Raw genomic sequence first — 25,242 nt, forward strand, 5'->3', positions numbered from 1 at the left:
ATCATAATAAGTTTGTTATGTCAATGGACCATAGTTATAATATTGATAACAATATGTTTATATTCATAATAAGATACGTATAATATTACTGTGAACATTGTCAGACATTATATACATACCCCAATACCATCAGGAGATGAAATTAACTTCAGACTAACCAAAAATGTTTGCTGCTCTTCACCGCCATGACGTCCTTACTTAGCTAAACACCCGTTGACTCAAGGAGGCAAACCAAAGACAATGGAAAGACGAAGTGAATTTATAACATCCTATCTGTTAACTCACATGTTAGTCATTGCTTGCAGGACTAGACAACAGAAGACTCTCAACCGTCCAGAGCCAAGACATCCTCTACTGGAGTCGTCCATAGCGCCGCGCCCGTATGAACAGAATACTTCTTAACCCCGGAGAGAACTGAGCAGCTGGTTTTGGAACAAGGGAGCATTTACACAATACAATCTTAAAGCAGCGTCGAGAACAAAATTTTTACTATATCATTTGCGAAATACTCGATTTCAAATGTTTTACTGGTCTCAATCAAGGTATCTTAATTGATTGACCATCTAATACCACTTCATTCAAAGCATTTGAGTTTGAAGCCCCGCACCAGATCACTGAGTGTCGCGGCCAACGTTCTGAACACCGGACTTTGTCAAATATTCCAAATGCAGTATGACCGGCCATGAGAAACTGAAGATTTCCGCGATTCTGATTCCTTTTCACTGATAATTCCTCTCTGGTGTATTTTTACTGTAGCATGATACCGTGACGACGAGAGCAAGGACCAGAATACGGAAGGAGCAGCCTGATGGTCCTCTTATACCGGCTCTGCTGCTCCTGCACCGCTCTCTGTTTCCTCCAGCATAACGTACGTCTGTTATACCTGAGTTTCATATCATACCAACATCATTATCTCTACCTTAGCTAGAATGGCGAATGTTTTCGATGTGTCAGTCTTTTTCATTGTCTTTCGCGAGACCCTCGAGGCCGCTATCATTATCTCTGTTTTGCTAGCGTTTTTGAAGCAAGGAATTGGAAAATCTGCCTCCGACCCCAAAGTCTACAGACGTCTGGTAATTCAGGTATGGGTAGGCTCTGCTCTCGGTTTATTAATCTGTCTCGTCGTTGGCGGTGCTTTTGTTGGGACCTGGTACTCTCTTGGAAAAGATATTTGGAGCAATTCAGAAAATCTCTGGGAAGGTGTGTTCTCCCTGATTGCCACTATCATTATTTCTATCATGGGTCTTGCTATGCTTCGTCTGAACAAGGTCAAAGAGAAATGGCAAATCGAAATCGCGGAGGCAATGCAGGATTCTGAAGCCATGAAGCACTCCGAAGCTAAAGGCTGGTTTCGCAAATTTGGGCGAAAATACGGTATGGCCATCCTTCCATTTGTCACTATTCTCCGCGAGGGAGTCGAAGCCATTGTCTTTGTCGGGGGAGTTTCACTTACCTCTCCTGCCACCGCGTTTCCAATTCCCGTCATCTGTGGCATTCTCGCTGGTGCTGCAGTCGGGTTCATCATGTACAAAGGTGGTGACGTAGTGAAGTTGCAGTTTTTTTTTAATTATCGCTACCTGTTTCCTCTATCTTGTTGGTGCCGGTCTCTTCTCCAAGTCCGTCTGGTACTTTGAGACTTTTGAGTGGCAAAAACTTGTTGGAGCAAGTGCTACCGAATCAGGTTCGGGCGCTGGCTCCTATGATATCCGCAAGACCGTTTGGCATGTCAACTGCTGCAATCCAAAGATGAACAATAATGGCGGATGGATGGTTTTCAACGCCTTGCTTGGCTGGACAAATTCAGCCACTTATGGCTCTGTCATCTCCTACAACCTTTACTGGATTGCTCTCTGTCTATGCGTTGTTCTCATGATCTTTAAGGAAAAGAAGGGTCATTACCCATTCCTTGAGTCATTTGAGAAGAAGCGTCAGGCAAAATTGGCCGCAAAGAAGGCTGCTCGCCGGGCAAAGCGCGCTGAAGCTATAGCTGCGTCTCGTTCTGCTGCTGATTCTATCTCCGCTATTGTATCGGTCTCTGGTGATCTTTCTGAATCCTCTGAGATTAAGAAGTGAATCTAGATTTGTTTGGCCAGATTATTCTGATTGTATTGAATTAAGTTATCTATTTAATTTTGAGCGTTTTTTTTATTGCGCAAGCTCTTTGCTCAACGTCAATTCCAGTATCACTCGATATTGATTTCATATAATCAACCTGAGCGTCCATTCCAGGACGGCTTTCTTTGCAAATCGTAAACGACACATAATATGCTGGTCGGTTTGTATCACTCAAGTTCACAATCCCTGACCAAGCGTTACAGCAAAATATTTCGGCTTATGGTAGTTGTTCCCACCCATTGATCACATATCTGGAGCAGCATTCTCGTTTTCAGTATAGAATCTGTACATTTATCACTACGTTATATTTTTAACTCGCATAGTTGATGCATTCTAATGCATCAGCTTCGCATTTGGAATTGAAGTGTAAAAGTAACGTTTCGGGAGCAGAGATAAATAAAATACATTCAAGTAATCTCAATATCATACTACCGTATATCAGACAGAAGATCATGCCTTCTTCCATTCGTCGCCATATCATGCTATAAATCCATATCGTTCAACCACCTTAATCCTACAATACCAATAAACTATTTGATTATAATCGTCAACAATCGTCCCCATTTGCACCGTGCAGTCTTTACAACAACTACGTTGCCGAGGCCTTCTCTATCTCTACAAGCAGCAAATTCATCGGCCAGTCGGCTTTCGCCAAAAGTACTGCTTGTGTACTTTTCTGCAGCTTCTGATTCCTCCACCACCACGAAGCTCCTCTACTGCCATACGTCGGTGCATATCCGAATCCGCCTCTGGAATATAATAATACTGCTCCTCCAAATGCTTGCCCGATGCATCCTTACCCTTCCTCTGAATAATCCCAACACAATCAATCTCCTTAATCACTCCCCGTAGCTCACCATCTGGTACAAACGTTGTGATCGGCAACGATCCCCTGAGAACTGATAATGGAGTTGAAGCTAGCCGCGAGTAAGCTAAGTGGGCGATCACGTGTGTTTCCAGTTTCTCACGATCGACTTCTTCCCCGTCACTGCCTTTGATAAATTTCTTTCCCCGGTTTTCCTTTCGAAATTGCGTTTCCTGAAGCGGATCTCTAGTAATCTGCTCAGCTAGTTCCCGAATACCTGCTTCCACTCCATCTTTAATTAGCTTGACCTGAATCGCGTCTTTTTCAGCATTCTCGTTACTCTCGGTAGTCGTTGTAGTTACAGTCTCTTCGAAAGGTTGAGTGACTTCAAAATGACCCTTAACAGGATTTTCACTGCTCTCTGTAATATTCCCATTAGTTGAATCACTGAGGGATTTGCGCGCAGATTCCTCAGTTGTGGTCTCCTCGGTCTTGCTTGCTGCTGGCACTACTTCAGCCTCGACAGCAACTCCCGCCATTTTTTTCACCTCGTCCTTATCCTCCCAGATTTTAAATCCAACTGCACTCTCTACAGATTGGAAAGATGCTACGCTTGCACGCTTGACCGGCTGTTCAAAAATTTCGTCGTCAGTCTCTTCATCATCCATAGGTTCGTCTAGTGCCAGCTCAACGCGAGCGCGTTCGCCGCAGACGTCGATGATAATTCCCGATTTTGCAGCAACACTGACTACCTCGTTCTTTGCAAGCGCATGTTCTAGTATTCCTGAAGGACCTGCAGAGTTGACGTGTGCGCCGTTCCAGCCAATGCAGCGGACTTCTATCGAGTCGTCATCCTGGACATATCGTGCGATAACATGGACGCGCGACACAAGCTTGTTTGTCCGACTCAGCACGACTGCAGATGAGTTTGATGAGCGTCCAAGAGAAACTGGCGTTCCATCGAGCGGTAAACGCGCTAGAGCCATGGCTGATAGCGGTGCTCGAACAATACCAGTTTTGACACTTTTACAAGCATTGTCATCCCTAATTTCCGCCTCCGCTTCCAGCTCAGCAGGCAGGTCTGCAGCGGAAGACCTCAGAGCTGGTACGCACACTGTCGCACGCGAAGGCGACGAAGTCGAATGTGACGCGCTGGAAGTTGGAGCGGGTGTAGGATAAAACGCGTGCGAATCTTCTGAAACATTTCCTGAGCGTGATTTGGCAAACTGAATGGGCAAGTCCAACATTTCCTTGGTGATCCTTCCACGCGCGACCATCTTGCGTCCACGCGAAAGACTTCTCACACGATGAGAACTGGAAGGCGAATTTCTCTCTGAAAAATCAACTTCCTCGTCGTACTCGTCTATATTGTCTTTGTCATAGCGATTGTCTAGATCATTATCAGAATCTGGAGACGCGACTTCGGCACTCGCGCGAGCGCGTTTCCGAGATTCTTGTCTCCGAAGTGGAGATGCAGAAGCAGCTTTCCGACTAATAGATCTAATATCAGAAGCCAAAGTATCGAGAGAATGCGTCGAAGGATTGAAACTAGGCAGCAGCGCTCGACGCGGTGGTGATGGCGCTGGAGGCGACGATGGTGGGAACTGTCGCGCGTTTGACATCCCGATATTATAACAAATAGTAATTTCCTATAGGCAAGAAAATAGAAATATAAACTATGTGCTGATAAGTAAGAATAGCAGCCCAGGTATTCTCGTTCTTGATTTAATCTGAAACGAGAGTAGAAAAGAAAGACGCGCGCAGATTACTATATGACGTTCAAGCCCAGTGTGTAATGCAGTATACAAGCTCAGTATGAATTGCAGAATGGTCGGGGACAGCAAGACGCATTCTTCCCAAGCATGCCAGATTTATTGTGGGTTCTCGGTTACTCCATGTTCCAACTGGTTCAATGGGCTCAAGATATTTAGAGTATGACTTTCCTTACGCGGTTCTAAGAAAGCCCGATGGTCCAAGCCTAGATAACGCGTGCTCGTCACGTTCTTCTACTCCCGCGCGTTTACGCGTCCGGCTGTCTGTCAAATTACATCTAGAGCGATTTTGAACTGAACCAATCTTGTTGAAAGTATTTGGGAGCTATTATTCAAGTGGCGTCTAGGAATAGGAATATTTGACAATTAAATGCGAAAGTATCCTTGCGTTGCTGCTGAAGGCACTACATTGCAGCTTAAGCGTGACACTACATTGATATCTTCGAAAAAAGCGCGTCTACATAGTCTCTAAATGTCATGAAGAATATATTTCAACTTTGGTGCAAGTTGCAGGTTACAGTATTAAAATACTCCGACGCGAGCACAAACAGGTCAAAAGAAGAATTGTGTAAATAAACTTCACGCGTCTAATTTAAGCTGAGCGCGGCGCGTCTTTGGTACGCGTACGAATGCTTCTGAAAGAAGTAGGTCGTCCATAAGAAGAAATTATAAGAATTCTTAATCGTATATTTTTATGGCCTAAATGTATCTGGCTTGGACTGTTGTGCACTTGAGCGGCTGAAGATATTGTGACTGTTATAATAGGGCTATAGGCGTCTGTGTAGGGTTTATCTTTGTCCCAGTCATCAACACAACGCAATGATCACTGGGGCGACAGGCAAATAGTAGCAATAGTGGAAATCTAAAATTCATTACGTTTTGCTTCTTTATTTGATATATATCCAGTAACAGTGATTTATCACCACAATGACTAGTGAGTTTCCCTTTCTCAGTATTTAGTGATATTCTACTTTTCGTCGTTTCTTTTTGATGGTATTGTGTGTCTTGGAACGGATGAGAAGCTACAACATTCGACTGGAAGAAATAGAACGAACTTGAAACATGTGAAGTCCGATGAGCAGTGAGCTAGTAGCAGTGGAAAAATATCGAATCTGAAGAGATATCGGAAAGGATTTCTGGAAACACTTTATTATTATGTCGTTGTGAATGAACTGTTTTTTTTTCTAGAAATCATGCGCCAGATGTCGACCGAGCTACCTTGAGTATTTCCACGATTGTTTCTCAGATATTCTTTCAGCATAATATTTTGAAGGCGGCTATAACGAACTTTAGTATTGTATTTTCAAGGAATGCGTCATTTGAAACAATCGAAGATATATCCACAAAGACCCTCATACCGTTCAAAGAGACACGAACTGCATGAATTCTTATATTTTCTATGAGACGAAATATCTAACAATATACAGAGGGAACATCCAGCTTCGGAAAGCGTCATAATAAGTCGCACACATTGTGCCGCCGATGCGGACGTCGTTCGTACCATGTCCAGAAGTCCACCTGTGCTTCCTGCGGATATCCTGCTGCTAAGGTTCGCAAGTGTAAGTTGAATCCTACATTCGTTTTATTGTAGTATATTTAGAGACTAACTGTAATAAGACAACTGGAGTGTCAAGGGAAAGAGAAGAAAAACCACCGGTACTGGCCGAGAACGTTACCTCAAGGAAGTTTCCCGACGATTCAAGAATGGATTCCGTACTGGCGTTGCTGTTTCAAGCTCCAAGGCTGTTAGCGAAGAATAAGGTAGCAACAGTTGGGAGGTGTACTAAAAAGTTTGGGTCTGTGTATATATGCATGGAATACAAGAATTAATTGTGTTTAACCTGTATTAAAGTGGTACTGTTCTATGCTAGTAGTCTGCCATTGTAAATGCAATCACGCAGTTGAAATGACCGGGTGAAATAAGGCTCCCTTTAAATGTGTCATTGCTGCTATTAAATTCATTTTGTAGATCGTTGTTTTATAGGTTTTTGAGTCGTGTCAGCTGTATTTTTTGATTGGTAACAACTGCATTTGTTTCCGACCTAATAAAATTATTTGTAATATTGGGAGGCGTGCCACCCCGAGGCTGACATATATAGAGTGACGGAAGATGGGAGAAATTATATCTGTTCTGCTAACTAATCAGCAGGGAACAACGGCAAGATTGCCATCCAACAAATATAGAGCAAACTGAAAAGAATACAACGTAATTTTAATATTAACCTCAATAATGATTCGTCAGGTCTTCAGATCAGCTGTCGGAGTCAGTCGGTTGGCTACGCCGTCGCTCCGAACCGCGGCGAATGTTAATACGAGCCGAGCTGGAGTTATGAAAATGGCAGGAATCGCAGGAGGGCTGGGTTTTGGTCTTGGTGCCAGCGTTATTGGAGTACCGGTATTGCTCGCTCAAGGAGAGGATCTCAAGTTTGTCGACCCATTACCGTTAGTTGAAGGCCGTGAGCAGCAGGCACTCGACGAGGCTGCCATCACCGCAGGATATGATGATGAAGATACCGGCGGAGCATTCAACCCGAAGACCGGCGAAATCAACTGGGACTGCCCTTGTTTAGGAGGAATGGCATATGGACCATGTGGAGAAGAGTTTAAGGCCGCCTTTAGCTGTTTTGTGTTTTCGGAGGCAGAGCCGAAGGGTGTCAATTGTATTCCGGCGTTCGAGTAAGTTCGAAAGTAATTTTTTGCATGCCAACATATATTTAACAGATAAAACAGGGTCATGCAGAATTGTTTCAGAAAACATCCAGAGACTTATGCGGATGATTTACGATATATTGACAATCAAAACGAGGAGGCTGAAGCTGAAATTGCGAGTGGGATTCCCGAGTCCGAAGAGGAGATCAGCGGCGATGCAAAGGTCGCCGCCTGAATGGGAAGGAAACGTGTATGTATGTCTATGTAAGGAGGGTTGTTTTGATGTTAGTGTGTATATAGGCAAGGATAAGGAGACTCTACTCTCTAGATACTTTTATAGTGTGAATATGAAAGGCAATTCATTGGAAACAGTCCAAGATAGAAAGAAATTATTTCTCAGTGGTTCCCATTAGGTTAATGCCTGGCTGTTATCCTCTGCAACTACTCGAAAAACTACTAGATTCAAGGTTCAATAATGTTGCAGATTCTGCTTGTTGTGTCTTGGATTTTTGTATTATGAACCGTTCGAGATTGACCTAACAGCGATACTGTGAAGTGAGTTTAGTGGGAGAAGGGAAGTAGCGGAAAGAGATGATACTGCATAGAAGAGAGGGAGGAGCATAAGCAGGTAAAGCCAGCACTTAGGATCGGAACCAAACAAAAAATGAGTTTACTGCAGAATCGATAAATCAGACAAAAAGTTAACATGTGCCCAGAAACAAAGTAATAAGATAATCACAGCTTTGTTCACTATGAGGTCGAAAGCCCGGAAGCTGAAATCTTGACTCTTGGTCGCCATTCGGCAGATGAAGTCATCATGATCTACCACTTCCCACTTCCTTCCCTCTTATTTTTCTTTCTCTCCTTCTACGTTTCATCTCCGTTTCTTTATCTAGCCATATCCAGACTTTTTTTTTTCCGTCTTGCCCTTGTAAAGCTGAGCCAGCTCGATTTTTCTTGAATATCATATTTTTTTCTACGATTGATCTGCTCTCCAACCCAGATCCGATCTTAGTCTGCAGCGATTCTCCCACTTTGTCACATTTGGTCGTTTCCTCAGTCTTACTCCCCCGCTCACTGCTGCACTTCTTGGTCTCTGCAGCTCAATATTTCCCAACTAGATCTCCACAGAGTTCATATTATTTGTTTTAATTCACGAGATCGGTCATCATGTCGAACAAGTAAGTGCTCTGTCTGCCTATTCGTCCTGCTGTTCTGTCCTCCTGTCACGCACACGCTTTCCTGGCCTGCTTCTTGGTCTCTCCCAAGAGCGCTCTTCCCAGTCGGATCACGAGTTCCTTCCGGCCGTCTCTCCGGCCTGGGGCTGATCACAGTCAGCTCACGAGTAGTTCACAAGTCTCACGTGTGTTCTGCAAGTGATCGCCAAATGAAATCGCGCGCATATCCTCAGCCCTTCGGGCCCAATAGCCTTTCTGGCGTCTGCTTAAGCTCCAGCGCTAATTCTGCTTTAGGTCCACCTCGTCTGATTTTCTAGCGAAAAACACCCAATCCGCCGAGAAGGTACGTATTGAAATGATACACTCCCCACCGTGTTTAATGCGATGTTGCTTCCTCTCCCTCCCATCCTTAATTGATTTTGAACATTTCATTTGCGGTCTATTCCTTCCATTTCTTTTTCCTTTTTCTTCTTTTTTCTCCTTACCTCGGGTATAAAATCTCTTACTTGACCCGCCCGCGCTAAATATCAAGTGTCACCTACGCGTTGCAAAGCAATGAGCTCCTCACACAGGCGTCCTCAAAGCATGATCGTTGGCTCGCCTTCGAATTCTCCTTCGTCTTCTCCCGGTCTGACACAAGGAAAAGATCATAGTCGGCGCAAGTCGATTACTAGACCGTTTCGTGCCTTATCGCGCGCGCTTTCGACCTCTAAGTCTCCCTCCTCCACCAGACACGCATCTACCACCGCAGTCTCCGCATCTTCCGCAGCTCGAAAGGGTTCTACTTCCTCTTCCATGTCGAATGGATCGTCGTCTGTCCGCTCGCCTGCATCTTCACATCGAACTACTGCGTCCTCAAATTCTTCCTACGGTTCTGTACAATCACGCGACAACAAGGTGCACGGTGAGGCTGCACACGATGATTCCGGCAAAACCCACAACCGCCGCAAATCTCTTATGCTTCGACATGTAAGCTCTTGGACTTCCTTGCGTGCAAAGCGTAACTCTGTTGCTTCTGCGATCGACTTCTCTACCTCCCCTGGGTCTACGTCGCCTGTTCATTCTCCATCGTCCCCAGTGGCATCTTCGACTTCCTCGCGAGTGCCTAATACACATAACCTCTCCGACTCGCCAACACCTACACGCGTTCCTAATTGGCAGACATCCTCGTCCTCACCTGGACAGGCCGATAGCAAGATCAATCAAAGTCAACACAGTCGCGTTCATCTTCACAGCCACCACGGCAGCCATGGCAAAACAACATCACCAGTTTCTCAGGCTCCGGGTGTTGCGCCGCCTTCCCCATCGCGTGACGTACCGACCGGCAGAACTGCAATCAAATCCAGCGCTACCGCAACTCCCATCTCTGTTCCGACCACCGCCAATAGCTCTACGCGCGCCTCAACCGATCGCGTTGTCATTCCACCGCCGCACGAGTCTCGTCATAGCAAGTCTGGATCAGCCACAGCCCAGCCACTTACACCTGTGGCTCAGTCGCTCCCATCCGAAACGAAGTCGAAGGCAGTGTTGGCTGAATCCGAACCGATCACGCAACGAAGGGCTTCTGGTGGTACTGGCAGAGCAGTCGGCCAGGCGGGAGGTACACAGTCACAGAAGATTAAGGAAGACCAGCAGCAGCGTTCCTCATCTTCCGCGAAGTCTTACGGATCGATTCTCTCAGATACTCTTCGACCTATCGATCCGTCTGATGATGATTCGGCCGGGCAAGTTTTGGAAGAAATCACAAATGTGACCGATCGAATTGTGAGTCAAGCGAAAAGTGACGTACGAGAAATCAATAAGAATTCGACCACGGCGCTTAACAATGGTTTGAAATCTGCCAACCAGGCTTTGGACCAAGCAATTGGGAAACAGGTCCATGTGCCTGACTCTGTTTCGACGAAGATCAACGAGGTTACTGCAGCAATAGCCGACTCGCCCGCAGAAACTGTCAGCACGGCCATTGACAAGGCCAAGGAGCTGACTAAGAACATTTCAAAATCAGGGACGGCCAGAGAAGGAGAACAAGGAATTGGGGGAGAGGAGAAGAATGATAGCAACAGTAATGGACGTAGTAAGATGTCTTGGCTAACACGCAATTTTTTCCAGAAAGTTTCGACTGTCTCATCGGAGGCCACTGAGAGCGCAAAGAAGACTATTAAGGATGCCACGCCATCGAGTTCTACGACTACGACTAAGGTCGACGAAGCAGTCGATAGCGTAAAAAAGGCTGTCGAAGATGCCACTCCTGGTAAGCCCTCGAAGAAGGAAGAGGCTGAGAAGGAGATCAAAGAAGCTGGTGAGAAGATAAAGAAAGCCGTTCAGCCCGCAGTGGATGCTCTGAAGAAGTTTATCAGCAACTCTCGTGAGTTCTCTGTGTCGCTTGCGGTGAAGACAAAGACAGAGCTTGCGAATCCTGTTGTTTCTCTCAATCTTATTGGTTGGACAGCGCTTATTGCAGCCAGTTTATTATTGTTTAAGAAAGGGAAGTTGCCGTTGAAGCTTGCATCGTTCCCACCGGCCGTGCAACATCACGCTCGATACTTCAAAGCGCTTGCAGCTACGTTGGCAATTGTTGCAGTTGGTGGGGAGGCTGCGATCTCGAAACAGCAATATCCCAAGTATCGTAAGTGATTAGTGGTAGGAGCAAGATGGATGGGATTGTGAGTGATGTGATCACTGACTGGCGCTTTGTTATGGAGAAACGTCAGTGACCGGTCTGTGGTGATAAGGTATACTCAATGCGATACATCTAGAGATAAAGCCGAGCACGCAGAATACAGTAGTGGCTAATTGATAATAATAATTTGTTTTATTTAATATGTCTGTTGATTATATTAATTATACTGGTTTAACTGATCATATGATTTATCTTGAAAGCCAGGATGGCTGGGATTCAGGATTGTTGGGAGTACTAGTATCGCCATGCTGTCAGAATGAGGACTTGTAGAACAAGGATAGTTAGCGGACTGAATATCAGTAAGCGAAGCACTGATCGCGCACAGATGGCCGTAAACGAGGTCAGAAGTATGTGAAATGGTGCCCGGATGTTTGAGATTGTTTGAAAATTGTTTGGAGTTCCGGTATCGAAGAAGCCTCATTTGGACGTGTCTCAGGTCTGTTCGAGCATGAACTAACGGGAGAAATGACCGAGAGCCGGTACGCGCTTTGCCTCAAGTTCGAATCAGAAGATCGATGAATGAAGTATAACCAAGAAGAAGTCGTGGCAGCGTCAGCGCTATTTATTTATCTATCCATAGATCAATCAATCGAGCGAGCATTGTTCGATTTTGTTCTGTTAACTATTGTACCTGTGTCTTGTGATTCGTACGTTGAGATATTCTATATAGTCAACCACGATGCCAGGTTTTGGCCGAGACTGGCGACCTTGGATCTGGTCAACTGCAACCAGATTGTGCAAGCGAACAAGTGATAGACCCAGAATGGAGTCTGTTTATGCGTTGCTGTCAGACTATCAGTCCGTTTTTGAGGATTTGCCGTTCGAGTTTGATGATCGGAAATCAGATTGTAGCCTGCTTCTTGTGAGCGAGTCATCACTGGACACTGTCAGGCTGGATATCCAGAGCAATGGGCGAGACCGTCGGTATTGCAATCTAGTACGGCGGGCCGATCGCGGCAACAACAGCAACAGTAAAATCATTTACAACAAACAACCTGAAATTCTGGCCTTAAATGTCGCAGAATCATATGATCGATTAGCGAGACGAAGGCTCGATGTGGACCAGAGATATATCATGTCTTCAGCACAGCAAGATATGATTTTGAGCACGGCCTTGATGGCTAAGGTTGAAAAAGCCATGGATCGACGACTAGATAATCAAGATTATGTCCCTAGAGAGCGATTGGTATATTAGTATTGATATTACCGTCAAACTTGATAATGATAAGAATGAAAATGATGATGGTTAGTTAATACATTTAGATAGTCTCTTGATTACTATGTTCATTGAATTATCGTATGAGATGCAATTATTATTTAAATATTATTTTCATCGAAACCATCTGACGATAAAATAAAAAGCCAAAACAACCACCAAAACTCCGATATAAAACACTGCTTTGTCCTGCATTGCCCGTCTCTCGATATACTTAATTGTTTCGTTCGACACACCAAGAGTATTAGCTGCCGAATATAATCTTCGCTGTGTCCCTTTCAGCATACCGCGCTGCTCGACTAAATCATCTAGCACACTTTTCCCCTTTGCGATAAACTCATCTAGCTGATCTCCTGTCCTCTGAAAAAATTCTCTTGGAATTGCAGCCGCTGGTATACTATCGCTGATTCCAGTGCCACTGCTATACGCAGTTCCGCTCGACTCAGCCCCGTAGCGTCCTACACCACCACCTCCGCCTCCGATTCCATCACGAGCATAGGGATTATCTGGCGTCGCACTTGCATGTGGCCGCCGCCCAAGCAGTTCCATTCTGTTCGCTACTACCGAAGCCTCTTCTCGCGCTTTCCTCAGTCCATCGTACTCCGCACGAGCAGTTGCCAGCTCTGCTCTGAAATTCCGAATCCTCGCAAATGCCTTGTCTTGCTTGTCTTGCACAAGTTCTCGTCGCGCGACACCGTCATATTCGTCTAAGGTCCGCTGGAGCGATGTTAGCGTTGCCGAAATTTGGCCCTGCAGAGGTAGAGAGGCTGAACTTGGATCCGTTGAAAATTTCTCCAGATCCCGCTTCAGTTGTTGTGATTGTTTCAAAGCATGGTTGAACAGCGAGTTCTAGTATTAGGTCAGTTGAACAGGTATTGAATGCAATCGTCTACTCCATGACATACCATCGTGAATTGGCACAAATCTATCGAGTATTTCGAAGCCTAGAACCAGATATATAACTTTCAAATTCGACCAATTACTTCTACTTATTGTGATCCAAATATGAACGTCCCCGCAACTAATAGTTAGCACTGTTACTGCTGTGGATACGTTGTTTTATACACAAACGCCTTGAGTTACAGTCCCGATTAGGATATATTTAAATACAGATTTGATGATTGAAAACTCCTAGACCTGATGATGAATGCTAAGCTATATATACATATTTGTAAACCAAAAAAATCGATTAAATAGCCACTGAAACAGGTATTTCGACTTCGAGTTTTGTTCGCAATTGTTTGGCTTGTAACCTGTCGTTGGATTGCTCTACTTTGCGTTTGATCCTAGTTGATTCGAATGGCAGATCAGGCAAGAAAGCATGATCGATCTCAAAAATTTCAAACACTTCCTCGTAGGATCGACACCTTACAACTTGTTGGTATTCTTTAGCTTTACCTGGGATTATTTGAGCCAGCAAGTACTTTGTGTTGCTAAAGATGTTGCCGACTTGAGCGGCCTGTAGAATGTATTCTTCGGCAAGCGATTTCCAGGGAACGAGGTCTTCGGGTCGATGAGCTGCGGCAAAGCACGACATGTTACTTTCCGCTGCTTCCGCAATCATAATGCTATCAACACCATATGTGTCTCGCATACGAGGGAGATCCGATCTATATTTCATCCCTCCATTCGCGATACATATCACCCCAGCTTCGTGACAGATATCTGCTATTTTTGCGAGATACAGTTCTGGAATCGGACTCTCGCGGGGTCGCATGGGCACTTTCCGACAATGTACAGTCAATGCGGAAATTCCTGTTTTTACTAGCCTCTGAACAAGCACAAATGTTTCCTCCGGGGTATCGAGCAGGCGGATCTTGACGGATATCCCGATATCGTACTTCTTTCCAATATTTGCAACCAACTCTTCTAGAATTAAAACAAGCTTGTCTGGTGTACGTAATAAAGCTGCACCCATTCCCGAGTGGATGGAAAAATGTTTGGGACAACCGGAATTGACGTCTATGCCATCCACATCGGCTGCAACGACCCGCGCAGCCTCAACAGCTAATTCCGGCGAAGAAGTGCCTAATTGGAAGACAATCTTTGATCTCTCGTGTTCAAGATGCTTTTTGAACACGAGCGTTGAAGGCTTATTGTTAGCTTGTTCTTTCCAGAATTCCACGCAGTTGTGCAGACCTGTGACGGTAAGAATACGTCGTTTTTTGGTTTTATAAAATCACTTACTGTTGATCACCCTCGTACATCCAATAATCTTTTTGTCGACTATCTCTGGAGCTAGCAATGTCAATTCCAGCAAATATCTAAGATATATTTGTACAACTTACACCAGACTATGTCCGCACCATATTTCAATGACAGAAGCCTGGTTGGCAGCTCTCCCGACCGTACCTGAGATCGTCAGAACCATTAGCAGCGTAAACACGACATATTTTCAAAACTTACCATTGGCGCCAAAATATATTTCCCACAATAATCCAAAGGAGGCATTTTATATATTTAATTTTACTTTTCTAAATCAACTTGCTCTGGTTTCTTGAATTGCAAAAATCTGCCGTACATTGACCGACCCTCCACCATTTGAGCAGCCCTAACACGATAGTCACGTGAAATGGTAGTGGGCACCGAAATTGTGTGGATGAGTGTGGACTGAAACGGAGATCGATCTATTTCCTGATTGGGATGTATTTGGAATGTTCATTGATTTTCAGCTGAAATTGCATGTTCATTTAAGCAAGACTCAAGGATTTGCGCCGATTTTGATAGTGGCTGTGGTTGTGGTATTGACAGAGATTGCGACGTGTGAGTCAATTTCTGCGAGAGTCGATCTATACGATCTATTCGTTCCAGCTTGTGTCGATCGGCATTTCTAGCGAATTCTGGTTTGATCAGAATCAGGAACATTTTGATTGACCAAATCGCCAGAAAGTTCTTTGCCCACGTTGGAGACTCAATCTGGAAGGGTCCCCGTGCGAACAAACAAGAGATCTGCATTTTCTGGGACCCGTTGGGTTCTCCACCAGAATCATCATAGTATATTCTTTACTCGGCTAACGGCGGTTTAATTAGACGGAGAAGGCGGGCACTGCGGTTAAAACCTACGAGCATAGCAGTAACAAGCCTGGTTCGTATCAGTGACGAAATTGACAGGAGAGCTTCATAAAACCTGCAGGAAATTCCCCGGATATCCAGGAACTGTTCTTCCTGTGATTGAAATTCATGTCCAGCCGACAGTTCGTGGGACCAGGCCTACAACAAAGAACTCGTTAGGTTATTAAAGCAGCTTATGGCTTCTCCTTCTACATCTCCAGTCAGTTTGAGGACATATTCTCCGCACGAAGCAGTCGAAGCCTTTGTTTCTCAATACGGAAATACTGTGGGAATATTTCCCCAGTCTGCACCCGGTGCAGATCCGTATCTAGTGGATATCGTCACTTTGGAGGAAACCAAGTTGCAGCTGTCGGTTAGTCAGATTGGATGGAAGGTCAGTTTTTCTTTGAAGTATATGCGAGAAAAATAGTGTAGATGCTGATCGACTAGATCATAAACATGTCCTTCCAGGATATCGGATTGCGACATCTTGACTCTTTAGAGGGCTCGATATATGAAGATGCCGAATCGATTCTATTACGAGTGTCTCCCAAATTCATGGTTGAATGGCAGTCACAGCTAATGAATCAGCTTGATCTTCTTGCTGCAATATCTTAGGTTACTTCTGGAGCATTGATCAATACTCGCTTTCTATATTTCTCAATTTGCGTCTACGCAATGTTTGAGATCTTCAACTGCACTCTTGTTGTGCCCACTTATACAACCAAATTACACATTCAACAATTTACCCACAGTACACTCTATACAGTTCCGAATATATTTCTACAGTTGTCCTCAATATAAGCTCTCTTGTTCGATTAATCTTGACTGAATAAATCCCAAATCACAAAATTATCCCCCTCCCCCCATTGATATTGCACGTGATATTGCACGTGACTTAGAATATACTACGTGCTTCGGTGGTCTAATCCACACAATTCCTCTTTTGCTATTGTTTATTTGTTTCCGAAATTATCGCCTGTGTCCTTTTTTTCGTACGGTATTGAGCACAAAATGTAAGTTTATGTTCTATTTTTTTGTTTCAAGCTCTAATGTCATTAAAAAAAGGCCGACTCCGCTCGTGCCAAACCCCAGCATTGCGGACGCTTCTCTGCACGACCCACTGCCATTGTACATTCGAACCTATATCTGGCCTTTTTTTTTCCTTTATCCGCTGTTTGCATTTGTCTACTTTTGGCAATACGAGACTTACATAAATGGATCTGAGTGGACTTTTGTGTATTTGGGCACCATCATTTCATTCCAGGCCTTGCTGTGGTTGATGACCCACTGGAGCATCAATCTTCAAGCTGCCTTCACAACCTCGAGAGCATCCGACCCGAAAAAGGCAAAGCTTATTCGTGTCATTCCTGTTGCTAATGCCGGAGCGCCTGCAATTGTTCCCTTGAATCGTGTCAGAGTATGCATTTTATTGTTTTTTTCGTCTGGTCTCCTACTACTCTGACGTACTAATTTGTCACAGACTCGAACTTATCAAGAACTGTCCTTCCTGTTCCAGAAACGTCGCTTCATTTTTGATCCTGCTTCTCGCAGTTTCAATCCCCCTGTCTATCCTATTGACCAACCTCAGCCTATTAAAGAATATCAGACATCTACTGGTATCTCCGATCCGGCTCCTATCAAGCAAAGGTTCGGTAGTAATCGTTTTGATATCCCCGTTCCAACTTTTCTCGAGCTGTTTTATGAACATGCTGTAGCCCCTTTCTTTGTATTTCAGGTTTTCTGTGTTGCCTTGTGGCTCATGGACGAATTGTGGTATTACTCGCTGTTCTCGCTTTTCATGCTCGTAGCATTCGAATCTACTGTTGTATACCAGCGACAGCGTACTTTGATTGAGTTTCGGGGTATGGGCATTCAACCTTACGATATCTTCGTCTATCGAGCCGGAGCATGGATTGAGATCAAAACTGATGAGATTTTACCCGGGGACCTTGTGTCTATCGTTCGAACAAAAGAAGAGTCAGGCTTGCCTTGCGATCTCCTCCTTATCAGTGGCTCAGCAATTGTAAACGAAGCAATGCTGTCGGGCGAGTCCACTCCTTTACTTAAAGAATCAATTCAGCTTAGACCTGCTGACGAGACGCTGGATTTAAAGGGTCTTGACAAGAATTCTGAGTTATATGGTGGCACAAAAGTATTACAGATTACCCCGGCCTCCGATCTCCATGTTCCTGAGCCACCCGATGGTGGTGCCGTCGCAGTGGCAACACGAACTGGTTTTGAAACTAGCCAGGGAAGTTTAGTTCGAACTATGATATTCTCGACCGAACGTGTTGGCGCTGGAAATGTGGAGGCCTTGTTTTTCATCTTGTTTTTGCTAGTCTTTGCTATCGCTGCCAGTTGGTACGTGTGGAAAGAAGGTGTCAAGTCCGATCGTAAACGGTCTAAGCTGTTACTGGATTGCATTATTATCATAACATCAGTCGTACCGCCCGAGTTACCAATGGAGCTCTCGCTTGCTGTCAACACTTCACTGGGAGCTCTAGGCAAATTTTTCATTTTTTGCACCGAGCCATTCCGAATTCCTTTTGCTGGACGCATGGACGTATGCTGCTTTGATAAGACTGGAACTCTTACCGGCGAGGATCTTGTTGTTGAAGGTATGGCTGGTCTTAGTCCTGGCGACCATACAGCCTTGCTGGACATCAACCAGGTATCGAAAGACTCTACTTTAGTTCTCACTACTGCTCATGCATTAGTTCGCCTTGACGAGGGTGATATTGTTGGAGAGCCTATGGAAAAAGCAACGATCAAATCGTTGAACTGGGCAGTTGGCCAGAACGGAGTTTTACAATCTGGTAACAAGACTGGCCCGACTACCAAAGTGCGTATTTTGCGACGTTTCCAATTTTCATCTGCTCTTAAACGATCTTCGAGTATTTCGACTAGCTCCAATAAGTTTTTTATCAGTGCTAAGGGTGCTCCAGAAACTATTCGAACGATGTTGAAGAAGATCCCAGATGGATATGAGGATACGTACAAGTACTTCACACGGCGGGGAAGTCGTGTTTTGGCGCTTGGTATCCGGTATTTGGCGGACGATTTGAGCATCAATAAGATCAACAACTTTGCACGCGAGGAAGTTGAAAAGGATTTGACTTTTGCAGGATTTCTTGTATTCAACTGTCCGCTCAAGCCAGACGCTATCGCAACTGTTAAGATGCTCAACGAGTCAAGCCATCGTGTTGTGATGATCACGGGCGATAATCCATTGACCGCCGTCCACGTTGCGAAAGAGGTTGAAATTGTTACTCGCCACACATTGATTCTAGATGCCCCAGAAGATGGCACCGATGGCGGAGAGCATGAGCTTGTCTTCCGGAATGTAGACGAAACAATTCTAATTCAAGTCGATCCAACCAAACCCATTGATAAAAAGATATTTCTGGAGAACGATATTTGTGTAACGGGCTATGCGTTGGCGAAGTATGTCGACCATGATCATGTATGGGAGCTAATCAAAAATACATGGGTGTGGGCACGAGTTTCGCCTGCACAAAAGGAGTACATTCTGACTAGTTTGAAGAATGGCGGATATACTACACTGATGTGTGGAGATGGTACGAATGATGTCGGAGCGTTGAAGCAGGCGCATGTTGGCGTAGCGCTGTTGAATGGTACAACGGACGGTATGAAGAAAATGGCCGAGAACGCCAAGTTTGCGCGCATGAAGGATGTCTATCAGAAGCAGTGCGACTTGATGATGAGATGGGGAGGAAAAATCCCGCCAGTTCCACCTGCCATTGCGCATTTGTATCCCCCTGGTCCCTCGAATCCGCATTATCGCAAGGCGATTGAGTCGCGGGGTGGGACCGTAGATGAAGAGGCGATCAAGAATGCATATCGATCTGGGGACGGTCAGACGAGCACGATTCCGCAGGCATTAGAGGCAAGTGCAACTGCGTCGTCATTTGCGGATAAGATGATGAGTTTAGTGGACGAGGAGCAAGAAGGTGAAGCGCCATCGTTGAAATTGGGCGACGCTTCTGTAGCTGCACCATTCACATCGAAATTAGGAGACGTTAACACTATTGCACACATTATTCGCCAGGGGCGATGCACTTTAGTTGCGACGATCCAGATGTACAAAATCTTAGCGCTGAATTGTCTGATTTCCGCGTACTCGTTGTCCGTTTTGTATCTTGCCGGAATAAAGTTTGGCGACGGTCAGGCAACAATTTCAGGCATGTTGATGTCGGTCTGCTTTTACTCGATCTCGAGAGGCAAAGCTGTTGAGAAGCTTTCGAAAGAGCGGCCGCAGCCGGGCATTTTCAACTGGTATATTATGGGTTCAATTCTTGGGCAGTTTGCGATTCACATCGCCACGTTGATTTATGTTACCAAGCATGTGTATCTAGTGGAACCTCCAGAAGAGAAGATCGATCTTGAGGCAGAGTTTAAGCCTTCGATTTTGAATTCAGCGATCTATTTGCTGCAGTTGTCGCAGCAGGTCTCTACGGTCGCGGTAAATTATCAGGGACGGCCATTCCGTGAGAACATTTCTGAAAATCGAGCAATGTACTATGGATTACTCGCTGCAGGTTCACTTGCCTTTGCAGGCGCTAGCGAATTTATTCCGGAGCTGAATGAAAAGTTGAAGCTAGTTCCGCTGCCGCACGATTTCAAAGTGCGGTTGTGTGTAGCGATGTCGCTGGATTTTGTTGGCGCCTGGATTATTGAGCGGGTGCTTAAGGCACTGTTCTCAGATTATAAACCGAAAGACATCGCGCAACATATGGAAAGAGACGCCGAAAACTTAGTGGTGAAAAAGACGCAATAAAAATGACTTAGAGTGTGTTTGTTTAGTGTACAAAAGAGAAAATTACTTAACAACTTTGAATATAATTAATTGAAAGCAATATGGCAAGTCATTGACTGTCCGGACATGAATCAGACTGGTCTTTAGATGCGGTGCATTGCAATCCATCATGACTAGACCGATGAGGATTACTACCTCAGAGAACTTTCTGCGATAACCGGCCAAATGGGAGCGATAAAAAACAAAGAGGGAATAATCATACATTATGGGCTATCGTATTTTAACTATTTATTCAGGCAACTGTTATCGATCGGCCAGTCAAGTATCAGATTTGACACCACGATTACTTACTCGCCAACAGCCTTGCGTTCGACGGGTAACCGCAGTCTACATAGTATTTTCAATAACCTTCTCTACTTGATGTGGTGGAGTTGAGAAAAACCAGGCGATCTGGCAGAAGTGCAACCTTCTACTCCCGCGACCCAGAACGGTCGGGTCGTCGCACGGGATATTACTGACTCTGTGGCTTCCTAGTCGCCTTTCCGGTCTTACCGTACCTTCAGCGCTGCATTTTGCTATGATTCACTATCCACTAAATTATCAGCTGCCAACATCGAAATACCAAACATGAAATACATTGATAAAAAAAATTAGTATACTAAAAGCACTTTTTGTAATTATTCCGTCTTCCAGTTTTAGCTTATTAATTGAGCCCTATCCAGTCTGCGCGGGAGGCTGGCTGGAGTAAAAATAAAGTCGTTCCATTAGTTAGTTATCTGTACCTTTGCCCGCGGATGGATCAAGCTAACTTTAGATAGATTGGGCATTGATCAGATACTAATAGGCATCGATAAAAGCATGTAAGGTACAGTAAGTCCAACTTTTAAATTACAGGAGTATGAATTACCTAACATAATTTATTTATTTTTCATAAATATTTGTTGCGCCGATAATTGTCCACTCAGGACCGAAACCACATTTTCTGTCTTATTCTATTAGGCTCACCAAACAAGAAAGCATTGCCGCCCAGGCGGTCAACTGTCAGCAAACAACCTTATCACTGGCAGTTTCAATCAGTGGCTACTCTATCTCAATAGTCGCATGGTAATTCCATCTGCACTAGCTTGGACCCTACCAGCGCAGGAACATCTAGGCACCAATCCTCAACTGCACACACCACATTTGATTTTCCTGGAAACTTTCCAGTCCATTGGATTGAGGCGCTTGCAAGCTGGCTATCTCTGACTTTTGCAGCCAGAAGTTAACTTTGTTCTGATTCTCAATCAACGCTGAATTCTAGACTAGCCCTTTACCATTTAATTTTCCATCCTCCTCCAGTTAATGGCATTCAAAAGAATCGATTCTTTCATTAATCGGTTCATCCACTGCCTTGCTGATACTGAAGAACAAACTTCTTCATCTTTTGCCGTTCTTCTTCTTCAGCCTGCTGCTTCTGACGCGTAGACACCACAATTGCTGAATTGGCAGGCAAGTCTAATTGATGAATCTGCTTTATGTTAAACTCCAGCTCACAAATCCGATGTCGTACTTAATTAGATATGACTTACTTGTAACCTATTTTTCTTTTTCGTCAGTAATCGGAACCGCACACTACTCGGACCTTGCTGATGCTCTTTATGCCTTGCTTGTTCCAAGGCTCCTCCGCGTGTCTCTTCGCCGGCTAAATCCAAAACATGTCGTCCGTCGGCATCCCCATTCGTCAGTGTCATGGATGATTGCAAAACAGGTAATGGGGCATCAAATGTAGCTCGTCGCTCTAATCGACGCTCTTCCAAACTTTCTTGCATCATCTTTGCAAACTCCCGATCAAACTCCTCATCTGCCTCCGCTCTTTCTCGATCCATATCATAGTCGTCATATTCGTCCTCTTCCTCTTCCTCATCTTCGTCGTCGTCCTCACTATCTTCATCTGTATCGGACCCTAAAGAGCCGTCACTTGATTCCCCGCCGCTTGTGCTTTCTCCATCAATTTCATCTTCCTTCTCGTCTCCTTCAGTACCAACTTCCACGTCCAACTCCTCTACATCATCTCCATCGTCATCATCTCCAACATCTTCCTCTTCAGCTTCCTCGTCTTCTTCGTCCTCTTCGTCTTCTTCATCCCCTTGCTGTGTGCCGGTCCCAAACGCTGCCTTGATGGACTCATTCAGTTTATCAAACGCCTCTGGAGCCGAGTCATAAATTTTCATATCAGGCCGCAAACTCTGAATCGTGTCATGCACCGTAAATTCAATATCCATGGGGAGCGGCTGCCTCTTCAGTAACACGTAATACTGGAAGAAGTACAAAAATAACTCTAGATTCTTCTTTGTCCGACCCCGATCAAAAAACATTCCGCAGGTATCCAATAATGTGCAAACCAGTCTGATGCGAAAATAGTCATCATCCTCATCCAGTGCATTTACTATTCCGACTCTTGGCCGTCCGCCGGGATATCCAAATCCAACGATAGTATACAAGGTGTCTAGAATCACAGACGAGTTTATCATCTTGTAATTATACATTTCTCCCAGAAATTTAACTTGCGAGATCCTTTGTTGGTTCTGCTTGAAAATATTAATCTCAAGACCAACTCGGATCTGCTCTAATATGCCGTCAATCAATTTTACCGGAAATTCGGCATGGTATCTCATCAAGGAGCTAGCAATCATAGCCATCGACCCGATATTACCGTACTTAACTTTCCAGATCTTCAAGAATACCTTATTAATCACCATTTCGGTCTCTCTGTCTTTCCAATTGAGCATTCTGAAATTTTTCAATACATGGACTTGCGTCTTAGGACTCAAATCTTCATAAACAAGTTTCCGAATGAACAACTCCATAATTGATCTTTCCTTTTGCACAATTGCTGGTCGGTCGGGCGGGTTGACGTAATAAAACACGTTCTCGATATTAATTCGATCTCGGGAATCTAAATGGATCGCTGACTTCTTCTTCCATAGCGTATCAAGCAATTGACCTGCCATTTGACTAGTTTCTGGAGTGCGAAGCAAAAATCGGCCACAACTTTCCAGCATTATGCATAATCCTTCAATCTGTAAATGGCTGAATCCATCCAATAGCTCCTTCCACAAATTGAACGTTATATACTGAGGAACTATTTTAAATTTGATCAATTCAGAAAGATATTGGATGTGTATAGACATCGAAGAAATTCCACGATTCGGTCCGTCTGAAACAGAAGGCTTGCGCCTAATAGATGCCCGGATTCGTCTTTGCAAATGAGCAATGATAGTCGTTCCTATCGACGGTAAATACCGCGATAATGTAGCGATTATTCGAGAATACAGAGGAATAAGATCATTACGATTGGACGGTAGTGAGACCAGAGCAATGACTAATCGGTTTTGAGAGGCTTTGGAATTCAGAAAACAAAAGTCAATTGCTAATTGGTCAGCATCTTCTTTTCCATGCAAATTCTTCAATCTCTGGATAATCAAATCGACTTGAGCGCCAATCGATTGTGGCAATGGAGCTTGATCTTTCACCGCAGGTTCTAGAAGATCAGATTCGGCATCATCGATATCATCGTCAATTTTGATAGCATCAAGATCGGCCCCAATCTGATTTTCTACTAATTCTTCGGAGTTGTTTTCCTTTGCTTCTAATGTTGTAGCACCAGCTTTCTTACCTGGCGCCTCCAAATACTCTGAAGGTACTCTTAGACCGATATCGACAACTTCTTCATAAAACTTCCTTTGGTCAATGCTATCCCATATACCTTCTTTTCCATCATCGTTTCCAACTGTACCACCTTTCATAAACGAAAAATGTGCTTGCAAAGTTGGCTCTTTAGTAGTCTCAGTAGTCAAACTAGGCATATCAAGACCCAAAGCTTCCGCAAGTACTTGGGCGTTTGAAAGTAATTTTTCTTCAGCTTTTTGAGACTTCTCCATATCCGCTTGTCGGTCTTCAAATACCTCTCCATAACGTATATACACAGCATTATTCCGCTTCTCTTGTTCCTTCAAAGCGCTGTGTTTCTGAACAATATAATTCGACAAACTCCTAAAATAAGATTCTAGAACGGATTTGAACTGGCTGCGTAAAGCCGGAGTCATAATTCCTGAATAAGACTCGTCAGGCTCAATAAGAGTCTCTTCGATTTGCCCTGATGCTGATATATCGTCCGCTCTAGTTTTCGAAATACCTAAAATATCTGCTCCAAACGATTTCACAAAAGCGACCACTACGGGTAAATAGAAAAACTCTGTGAGATCAGAGCTCAATAGATGTCGAAGAACCTCTAAGGGAACTGGTTCAGTAGCTAAAACTGACTGACCAGAGTGCGAGATTGTACCAGAGTTTCTGGATTTCGAATTTGCTCCGGATTTTACATCAAAAATCTCAAGTGCCGATTTGACATCATCAGTAGTTCTCGAGATTCCACAAAGCCAAAACTCAGTGACTAAACGAATAAGACCCCGCTGACGAATAAGTCTTGTACCATCTTCCTTTTCGCGCTGTTCGGCAGTCAAAGCCGATAATTGAGATTTCGTAGGGTTTGAGAACCCTCGGTAAAGCTGGAGTAGCATTTTTGGAGTGAATTCTGTCCCAAACCGCTGGTGGAGCGCAGAAGTCACTTCAACGCCTGCCCAAATATCATTTGAAAGACGACATTTCAGTAATCCTTCCGCAGCAGAGCTCGTAATTTCAGATAAATATCGTTCAAGTGACAAAGATGAAATCTCTTTTAGTAGTGCATCTTGATTTTCAGCGGTGATACTAGTTCGTAAACGTTTAATAAAAGCCGTGTTCTTTTTTAGATTTGAGTTAAGAGAGGTAGATGTCTTGAAGAGATCTGTAGCAAAAATGGTCAAATGCACTGCACGAAGTAACAATTTGCCTACTCACTCTTGGCTCCATCCCATGTTTGAGTATTCAAACCGAGCAATTCAAGTCGTCGCTTTTGCCGTGTCTTGTCATCAGACGTGGTCTTTAGTAGAGGCAGTTAGTTGACTTTGCTTCCACT

General features: G+C 44.4%; 10 protein-coding genes across 10 annotated transcripts; 6 read left to right on the top strand and 4 right to left on the bottom strand.

The window, feature by feature from the left end:
* Nucleotides 1-929: 929 nt before the first annotated feature.
* Nucleotides 930-2,073, top strand: V1516DRAFT_682980 (iron permease FTR1/Fip1/EfeU; the record flags this gene model as incomplete). Its single annotated transcript, XM_066923485.1, has 2 exons — nt 930-1,525; nt 1,557-2,073. 2 exons carry the CDS (start codon nt 930-932, stop codon nt 2,071-2,073), a joined length of 1,113 nt encoding a protein of 370 aa, XP_066779663.1.
* Nucleotides 2,074-2,425: 352 nt separating this feature from the next.
* Nucleotides 2,426-4,580, bottom strand: V1516DRAFT_644733 (uncharacterized protein). Its single transcript, XM_066920154.1, has 4 exons — nt 4,236-4,580; nt 4,036-4,112; nt 3,229-3,987; nt 2,426-3,120 (listed from the first exon to the last, which is right to left on the bottom strand). Exons 1-4 carry the CDS (start codon nt 4,540-4,542, stop codon nt 2,746-2,748), a joined length of 1,518 nt encoding a protein of 505 aa, XP_066779664.1. The 5' UTR covers nt 4,543-4,580; the 3' UTR covers nt 2,426-2,745.
* A 967-nt stretch (nt 4,581-5,547) lies between these two features.
* Nucleotides 5,548-6,829, top strand: V1516DRAFT_631241 (60S ribosomal protein eL37). Its single transcript, XM_066919952.1, has 3 exons — nt 5,548-5,626; nt 6,120-6,251; nt 6,310-6,829. Exons 1-3 carry the CDS (start codon nt 5,620-5,622, stop codon nt 6,450-6,452), a joined length of 282 nt encoding a protein of 93 aa, XP_066779665.1. The 5' UTR covers nt 5,548-5,619; the 3' UTR covers nt 6,453-6,829.
* A 93-nt stretch (nt 6,830-6,922) lies between these two features.
* Nucleotides 6,923-7,576, top strand: V1516DRAFT_682983 (mitochondrial intermembrane space import and assembly protein 40; the record flags this gene model as incomplete). Its single annotated transcript, XM_066923486.1, has 2 exons — nt 6,923-7,368; nt 7,423-7,576. The coding sequence occupies 2 exons, from the start codon at nt 6,923-6,925 to the stop codon at nt 7,574-7,576; spliced, it is 600 nt and encodes a 199-aa protein (XP_066779666.1).
* Nucleotides 7,577-8,210: 634 nt separating this feature from the next.
* V1516DRAFT_667744 (uncharacterized protein) lies at nt 8,211-11,382 on the top strand. The gene is made up of 3 exons (XM_066920897.1): nt 8,211-8,522; nt 8,814-8,862; nt 10,629-11,382. The coding sequence occupies exons 1-3, from the start codon at nt 8,512-8,514 to the stop codon at nt 11,151-11,153; spliced, it is 585 nt and encodes a 194-aa protein (XP_066779667.1). The 5' UTR covers nt 8,211-8,511; the 3' UTR covers nt 11,154-11,382.
* Nucleotides 11,383-12,441: 1,059 nt separating this feature from the next.
* On the bottom strand, nt 12,442-13,426 carry V1516DRAFT_667746 (uncharacterized protein). The gene is made up of 2 exons (XM_066920898.1): nt 13,321-13,426; nt 12,442-13,264 (listed from the first exon to the last, which is right to left on the bottom strand). The coding sequence occupies exons 1-2, from the start codon at nt 13,321-13,323 to the stop codon at nt 12,530-12,532; spliced, it is 738 nt and encodes a 245-aa protein (XP_066779668.1). The 5' UTR covers nt 13,324-13,426; the 3' UTR covers nt 12,442-12,529.
* Nucleotides 13,427-13,604: 178 nt separating this feature from the next.
* On the bottom strand, nt 13,605-14,866 carry V1516DRAFT_693970 (uncharacterized protein; the record flags this gene model as incomplete). The annotated part of the gene is made up of 5 exons (XM_066923914.1): nt 13,605-13,701; nt 13,762-14,554; nt 14,603-14,653; nt 14,704-14,767; nt 14,822-14,866. 5 exons carry the CDS (start codon nt 14,864-14,866, stop codon nt 13,605-13,607), a joined length of 1,050 nt encoding a protein of 349 aa, XP_066779669.1.
* A 942-nt stretch (nt 14,867-15,808) lies between these two features.
* On the top strand, nt 15,809-16,220 carry V1516DRAFT_667753 (uncharacterized protein). The gene has a single exon (XM_066920899.1). The coding sequence runs from the start codon at nt 15,926-15,928 to the stop codon at nt 16,082-16,084; it is 159 nt and encodes a 52-aa protein (XP_066779670.1). The 5' UTR covers nt 15,809-15,925; the 3' UTR covers nt 16,085-16,220.
* Nucleotides 16,221-16,748: 528 nt separating this feature from the next.
* On the top strand, nt 16,749-20,267 carry V1516DRAFT_661568 (uncharacterized protein; the record flags this gene model as incomplete). The annotated part of the gene is made up of 2 exons (XM_066920371.1): nt 16,749-16,886; nt 16,950-20,267. 2 exons carry the CDS (start codon nt 16,749-16,751, stop codon nt 20,265-20,267), a joined length of 3,456 nt encoding a protein of 1,151 aa, XP_066779671.1.
* Nucleotides 20,268-21,624: 1,357 nt separating this feature from the next.
* On the bottom strand, nt 21,625-25,200 carry V1516DRAFT_617860 (armadillo-type protein; the record flags this gene model as incomplete). Its single annotated transcript, XM_066919380.1, has 6 exons — nt 21,625-21,756; nt 21,815-21,916; nt 21,992-22,246; nt 22,319-24,547; nt 24,608-25,071; nt 25,125-25,200. Coding segments are annotated over 6 exons (3,258 nt in total), but the record flags the coding sequence as incomplete, so codon positions are not given.
* Between the last annotated feature and the right edge of the window lie 42 nt (nt 25,201-25,242).

This window comes from Lipomyces oligophaga (genome assembly GCF_038497815.1).
Source record: "Lipomyces oligophaga strain CBS 7107 unplaced genomic scaffold V1516scaffold_1, whole genome shotgun sequence".
NCBI classification, from domain to species: domain Eukaryota; kingdom Fungi; phylum Ascomycota; class Lipomycetes; order Lipomycetales; family Lipomycetaceae; genus Lipomyces; species [Lipomyces] oligophaga.